Raw genomic sequence first — 8103 nt, forward strand, 5'->3', positions numbered from 1 at the left:
AAAAAAAAAAAAAAAAAAAAATATACATATATATATAATATATATACATTTATTTTTCACAAATACATATGGGGAAAAAATAAAATAAATAACTATATATACCTATATATAAAAATATACATATTTATATATTATATTCATTTGTCTAATTAAATATTTTTATTACGATTATACCAATTTGTGTTTATGTTAAAAAAAGTCCGTATATCCATATATTTTTCAAGCTATTTTCATAATTAAAATATTCATATGAATATAGTTCTATATATATATATATATATATATATATGCATATGTATTTTTTTTTTATTTTAATAAGACGATTAAATAATTGATGTTGCATTTATTTGTTTACAGTTTGTTCATTTTTTAGTGATTCATTTATAAAAAAAGAAAAAATTATATATATATATATAATGTGAAGTACATTTTGTTTACATATTTTTTAACGTACATAAATATATATGTATATATATATTTTTTTTTAATTATAAATTTTTATTTTTTTATATTTATAACTTAATATAATACACTTAAAAATAAAAAAAAGTTCATCATTTTGAAAAAAAACAAACAACAAAAAAAAAAAAAAAAAAAAAAATATTACAATACAATAAAAATTTAAATGAAACTTATTTTATAATTAATACGTTTCTTTAATTATTATATAATATATATTATAAACGTATATGTGCTATTATAATTTTGATAACACAACAGTATTGTTATGTCTAATAATATTATAGGTGTTCAGGATATTTTTGTGTTTATACTTTTCGTTTAATAATAGAGCAATGTTTGTGTTACTGATATTTATATACCTTAAAAGAAAAAAAAAAAAAAAAAAATTAGAAATATGTACATTTATATATATATATATATATTAATTATATGTATCTATTTGCTACAATAACAATTTTTTTTTTTTTCTTTTTACTTTAATGAAGGTAAAATTACAAATTCATACTGATCCAAGTCTTGTTCCATGTCCACTAAATGGTTATTACTTACATCAAGTCTATAAATTTATTAAATTAAAAAAAAAAATTTATATACATATATATATATATATATATATATATATATATATATATATAACACATTTAATATGTAAATATTTTATTTTCGTTTTATAAATAACTTTTCCAATAATTTCAGATTATATAAATTTTTCATAAGAAAAATAAAATTTTTCAACTTATTATTATTCAAACACAGTTCCCTCAAATTATACAAAAAATTTAATGTCCCTTTACCGCTGTACCTGGTATGATTTGTAAAGGTAAAGATATATAAGATAAATAAAGTTAATATTATACTTCTTATATATTATACATATATATATATATATATATATATTTATTTATTTATTTATAGATTCATTTATGTATGTATTTATTTATATATTTACCCTTCCGATATGGAATTATTTGATAAATCAATTTTTGTTATAAAGAAGGCTTCGATCATAAGGGGGTATATAATACTCTTAATATTCATGTGAGTTAAATCCAGCATTTCATTATTGTTCCCTATTATAAAATAAAAGGAAAAATATAATTAACACATAAATATGTATATAAATTTATATTGGTCTATCTAAATTATATATATATATATATATATATATATTTTTAACCCTTTTCAGAAGTCTCGTAATAATCATGGATACGTTTCCTGCATAAGAATATAAATATACACAATTATATATATATTAATATGGTTAGTATTACAAAAAAGTGATATTTGTCTTTGGATGGATTCACTAAAAAATAAAAAATAAAATACATATCTTACTTTATTAGAATCTCAGTTTCTTGATCTTTATAATATTCTAATCTAAGAAAATCAACTTGTTTCAAATAATCTAGTACTTTTAATGCCTCTTCAAAATGTTCAATCCTTTTCAATATTTCAAACCTGCAAGAATAATATTATTTCAAATAAAGTAGAATAATATAAATAAATAAATAAATAATTATATATATATATATATATATATATATATTATATTATTTCCTCACTTTGTGTATAGAGCAAATTTGCAGTCATTTTCTAAAAGCAATAATTCATTAATTTGTTCAAGCTCTAAATTTAATAAATGTAAGTCCATATTGGTACTTATATTTAACAGAATATTTGAAGAATTTATATATTTATAAAAATTATAATATATTTTGTTTTGGTCATTATTATCATCTATATTATTTGAGAATTCGTACATGCCTTTTCTATTATATTGATTGATATCTAATAGTATATTAAAAAGGTGGCATTTTGAAATTTTTGTTATATCAATTTGGTAAATTATAGAATGTTCATATTTGTTATTTTCTTTAGAAGAATTATTATATAATCTGTATATATCTTTTAATATATTTTGTTCATAATGTATTTGGTGTGGTACATATATATTATATTTATAATAATATAAGACAAATTTAATATATGGGATATTACCTAAAAGTAAATCATTTTTATCCAATGTAAATGAAAATACAAAAGATTCCTTATTATTACTATCATTAATATTATTACTATTATTTATTTTTATAATATGTTTATCCCATGAACCCTTTATTTCCTTATTGTTATTATCATAACATATACATTTCGTTATATTTAGGTTAATTAAATTTTGAAAAAATAGGTATATAGTATTATTATTTAAAAGAATGAACAGAATTTCTTCTTTATCATTTCCATTTTGAAAAAGAAACCATTTATAAAATTCCCATAAGCTTTGATCAAAGGGATCAGTAAAAATAGCATTCTTTATTAAATTTAATTCATTATTAGTATCTATTATGGATTTTTTTAAGGAATATTTTAAAAACCATGCTGAAAAATTTGAAAAATTATTTTCAATTAACATTTTAGATAACTTATAATTAGTTTCATATACATCAAAATTAAAACATCCATTTGATTGATTTGATTGATTTGATTGATTTGATTGATTTGATTGATTTGATTGATTTGATTGATTTGATTGAATTGTTTGATTTGATTGATTTGATTGAATTGTTTGATTTGATTGATTTGATTGATTTGATTGAATTGTTTGATGTGTTTGATGTGTTTGATTTGTTTCATTTATTTTCTTTTCCTTTTCATTATTTTCTTTATTCATATTATTTAATTTTGTATGTACAATATGAATACAAGATATTATATAAGATCTATAATTCCAACAATGATAATTTCTATCATCCTTATAAAAGGACCTTTTACAATATTCTAATTCATTTAACAAATCTTTCATATCTATTAAATTGTCTTTTAAGCCATATTTTATAATCCATAATTTATGAAACCATAATTCATTACACTTATTAAATGTGTTCAATATATCTTCCACCATGTTATTTTCATCTTTCAATATTTTTTTTAATTCCTCCGACGTTTTCGTCATATCACATTTCTCATCTGTTACAATAAAAGGAAATCATAAAAGAATAAAAATTATATAACATAACGTATAAAAAATAAAAGCTATATGATCATAGGATAAGAAGGTATACACAATAAAAAAAAAAAAAAAAAAAAAAAAAAAAGTACATACATATATATATATATATATATATATATAATTATTTAGGTAATACCTTCAATTTCCTTCTTGCCTTTTAAATATTCTGGTTTAATATATTCAAAATATTCCCTTCTATAATTCCACAACGTTTGTAGATAAGGACATTTCATTAATATAAGCGACGTTCTGTCAATATATTCTTTATCATAACTATTCGTTTTCTTTTTTTTAATTAAATTATTAACCAAAGGAATTAATTCCTTTACCTTTTGTACCCTTGCTTGTTCTTCTTCGTGCGCTCGATTTGCTCTTCTTCCATGCATGTTTTTTTAATAACCATCAAATATTTTAAGAAAATAAAAAATATATATAAATCAATATATGTTTCCTTTTTCTTTATAATTATTATTTTAAGTTTATATATATTTGATACATAAAACAATAAATCAGTTATTTACAGTTTAATTGATAATATATAATTGATATAAATATATATGTATAATTAAAAAATTTATATTTATATATAATTTACAGTTATAAATAATAATATAAAATCAGATGTAAAAAGAAAAGAACAGATTTATTTATACACCATACATAAATATATATATATATATATACATTTATATAGTACTTATAAAATAAATTAAAAAATAATAATAAGAATAAATAAATAATAATAAACTAACAACCTCTATTATTATTATATATTTATTCATTTGTTTTATTTTTTAATTAAAAATAGGAGAGTGTTAAATTTAAGTTGTATGTTTTAATATAAACTCGGTAAATTAAATATATATATATATATTATAATTTTCACTTATCTAAATTATTACATATATATTATACTTACAATCTATATAAGATAATAATAAATAAGTGGATGTAAAAAACTATTATATTTTTTTATTAATATTTCATGAGATCTATTAAAATGGTGAAAAGAATTTTTATTTCCTTAACAAAATATTATTATAATATATTATATATTATATATATATATATATATTTATATATATGCTTTTATTATTAATTCATACACTTTATGTATTCATTTAACGAAATGTAATATGATAGTTTATGTGAGCTTATTGTTTTTTTTGTTTTTTTCTTTTTTATATTAATAAATATTTTGTAGAACCTATTTAGTTTATTTAATTATGAGAATCTATGACTATTTATATTCAAATATTAAATTAAAAAAAAAAGAGAGAAAGTTATATTATCACACTTATTGTTAATCTTTGTAGTGTGTACAAAATTAAGTGTAAAAGATTATTCCTTGCAAGTTAATCATATTATAAATATACAAAAAAAATATGTATATATATATATATATATTACGAAATTTCATAACGTAAGACTTATAAAAATAAAAATATATAAAAATAATAATAATAATAATGAATAGGAATATTTTTCTTAACCTATCAAGTACTTGATTGTTCTTTAATTATAAATAAATATAAGTTGAATAGAAGGTTAATTTTATGATATAATTATATTTATTTTTTTACCTTTGGAGCCAACATTTTATATTACTACTTTAAAATTATATAAGAGTTATACAATTAGGTATATTGACAATATTTTTATTTGTAAAAAATAATAACATATTAATAAATAGAGGGGTATCTATTTATTTATGTATAAAAAACGTTTATATATGTATATTCCATATTAAAAGTGTTCTTAAGGTTCATTTTTATTTTATACTTATATTTATATACCATATGAATGTAAATAAAAAAAAAATATGGTAACTTTATTTATAAATCTTCTTTTTTATTCTTTCTGGGAAGGTTAGATTCAATTTTTGAGAAAAGGAAAAAATAATAAAATAAAATAAATCTATGAATAATTTTATTCTTATATATTTTTTTTTTTTCTTTTTTTTTTTAATAAAACCAATATTGAAATAGCTTTTTTTTTTTATAAAATAAAGCTCAAAAATAAAAGGTATAACAAAATAAAAAATTATTATTATAATAAATGAAAAGCTCAAATAAAAAATGAAAAAAATAAAACAAATTCGTTCATTCTGTTTATTTGTTTGCTTGTTTGTTTGTTTGTTTGTTTCATTCTTTCTTTTAGTATGTTGTCTTTTATTTTCCCTTTGTGCATGCAGTTTTCTTTTTGTGATTATGGTAAATAACTCTATAAAGAACAATATACAATTTGGGTGTTCATGAAAAATAACATTTTATTTTACATCAAATCACAAGCTATGGATATAAAGGAACAAGGGAAAAGAAAAGAAGAAAAATGGAAAAAAAAAATATATATATATATATATATATATTCATAATGTAATATTCTCCTATCTAAAATAGATATTCAATTAAAATTTTTATTGTATCTATATACTTATTATTTATTATTGTCTAATTTTTTTTTTTAAATTGAAAAATAGCTATTTACATGCTTTTTTATTTTTATTTTATTTTATTTTAAATATAAAAATACATTTATTTTTATATTGTTCAGGTTTTTAGTTATATTGACTAATGCACAATTTTCCTTATGTTACATAAAATATTACATAAGAATTGTTCTAGAATTTTTAATATATTATAAATAGATGTGTGTTAATATACTATAAAAAAGAAAAATTAATAATTAATATATTATTAATTAAAAAAAAAATATATGAAAGTTATATTTTAAAGAGAATAATATAAGTGATATAAGAAAAATGAGAATTAATTTTCATAGTGTTAGTTTTTATAAGAATATGGAATATAATCCAATTTATATATTATGAATCTAATATAAGTTGATTATAGATCTATAAAAAGAATTTGAGTACTCTAATTTTTTTTTTTTTTTTTATATATATATAAATACATATTACAATTTTTTTTTTTTTTTAATGCTACAGAATGAATTTTTTTTCTATTTTCATAATCCTTAATTTTTTTATGCTCAGTTTAACTTCAAGTTTGGGAAATGGATTTTTACGTAAGATGAAATAAAAAAGGAATAATATTAAGGGTGTAATATTTATTCACATATTCCCATCATTCTACAATATATATATATATATATATATATAGACCTTCACATCAGTTTAGCTCTTTTAATATATTTCTTTTTATTTATTTATTTATTTATTTATTTATTTATTATTATTATTATTTTTTTTTATAGAATTAGATTCTTCCATAACATTTAGTGATGATTTCTGTAAAGGAATGAACTTACATTTTCTTATTAGTGCTGAAGAAATTGATAGTAAATTCTTTTTAAACAAAATGCTACTATTAATTTTAGGAGGTACATCTTATATGAGATACAGTAAAGAGAATTATTTTTCTGTTTCTATATATGATAAGAAACTAGTATATAAAAATATAAAAAAAATTGAAAACATACAAGGGGCATCTTATTATGAACAACTGCAATCAGCCTTTAAAAAACATATAAAACATAGTGCTAGGAAAACCAATTTATATGAATCCTTAAAAGAATATTATGAAAAATATATAATAGGAAATAAAAATATAAAAAAAACAAAAAATATTATCATTATTGTAAAAAAATTTACTTCAGATGATTTATCTGAATATCATGAAGATTTAAATAGGTATATTAAAGAAATTAGAAGTAAAGATGTTGGTATATATTTTTTTTCTGATGATAGTATCCATTCTAAAAACATAATACTTAATATTTCAGAAAGTGGATATAATATGGAAGTACAGTATCCCATAGCTCATTTTGTAAGTGAATCATATCGTTCTAATGATCTTTTTGGTGTTAAAAAATTCTGTTATCAATTATTACATGGTGCAACTTGTAAGAGTTATAATGAGTGGTCAGAATGGTCAGGTCCATGTGAATTTGAAAGAAGACAAAGAATAATTCCTCTTAAAATAACAAACACAGAGTCTACTAGTTTTCGTTCCCATTATGATCCTTCATGTAGGAATGTTTTTGATTATAGCATGTCAATAAAAGAAGATTTTCGTGTAAATTGTAAGAATTCTATATACGAATGTAGGGGTATATGTGACAAAGGGTATAAATTCGCGCCTTATACGAAATATAACGATATTGTAGAATCATATGAAGAATGCAAAGATTTACCTCCATGTACAAAGGATCAAAGAAAAAATGGAGATCATACTTTATACTCAGATGTTATTCTAAATTCTTTATTATCAGAATCTTCTATTAAACAAATTAGAGATCGTGATGATCGTGCACTTATCGAAAAGGATATGCCGGGTGATACAGAAGAAATGTCAAATGAACGTCGAATAAAGGATACCCACCTTTTCCTTGATAATAAAATGAAGTACATGATCGATAAACAACATAAACTCATCGAACAGTTACAAAAAGATATTCAAGATAGAAAAAACAAAAAAGATGGAATAATAGAGGACAAAAAAAAAGAGGTAGAAGAAAAAAAAGAAGAAAAAAAAAAAGAAGAAGTAGAAGAGAAAAAAGAACAGGTAGATGAACAAGAAAATCAGGAGCAAAATGAGAATACTAATTTACAAGAGACCAAAACAATCAACGAATTACCTATAATAGATATGAAAAAGAATGAAAATACA

The 8103-nt window shown here is 18.8% G+C and overlaps 2 protein-coding genes across 2 annotated transcripts; one reads left to right on the forward strand and one right to left on the reverse strand.

Annotated features, from left to right (window-relative positions):
• Nucleotides 1–697: 697 nt before the first annotated feature.
• PRSY57_1441800 (protein prenyltransferase alpha subunit, putative) lies at nt 698–3858 on the reverse strand (the record flags this gene model as incomplete). The annotated part of the gene is made up of 8 exons (XM_012910015.2): nt 698–821; nt 938–1018; nt 1142–1264; nt 1412–1532; nt 1640–1677; nt 1798–1920; nt 2025–3429; nt 3609–3858. The coding sequence occupies 8 exons, from the start codon at nt 3856–3858 to the stop codon at nt 698–700; spliced, it is 2265 nt and encodes a 754-aa protein (XP_012765469.2).
• A 2562-nt stretch (nt 3859–6420) lies between these two features.
• PRSY57_1441900 (TRAP-like protein) lies at nt 6421–8103 on the forward strand (the record flags this gene model as incomplete). The annotated part of the gene is made up of 2 exons (XM_020115331.1): nt 6421–6499; nt 6695–8103. Coding segments are annotated over 2 exons (1488 nt in total), but the record flags the coding sequence as incomplete, so codon positions are not given.

The sequence above is a fragment of the Plasmodium reichenowi genome, chromosome 14, assembly GCF_001601855.1.
Source record: "Plasmodium reichenowi strain SY57 chromosome 14, whole genome shotgun sequence".
NCBI classification, from domain to species: Eukaryota; Apicomplexa; class Aconoidasida; order Haemosporida; family Plasmodiidae; genus Plasmodium; species Plasmodium reichenowi.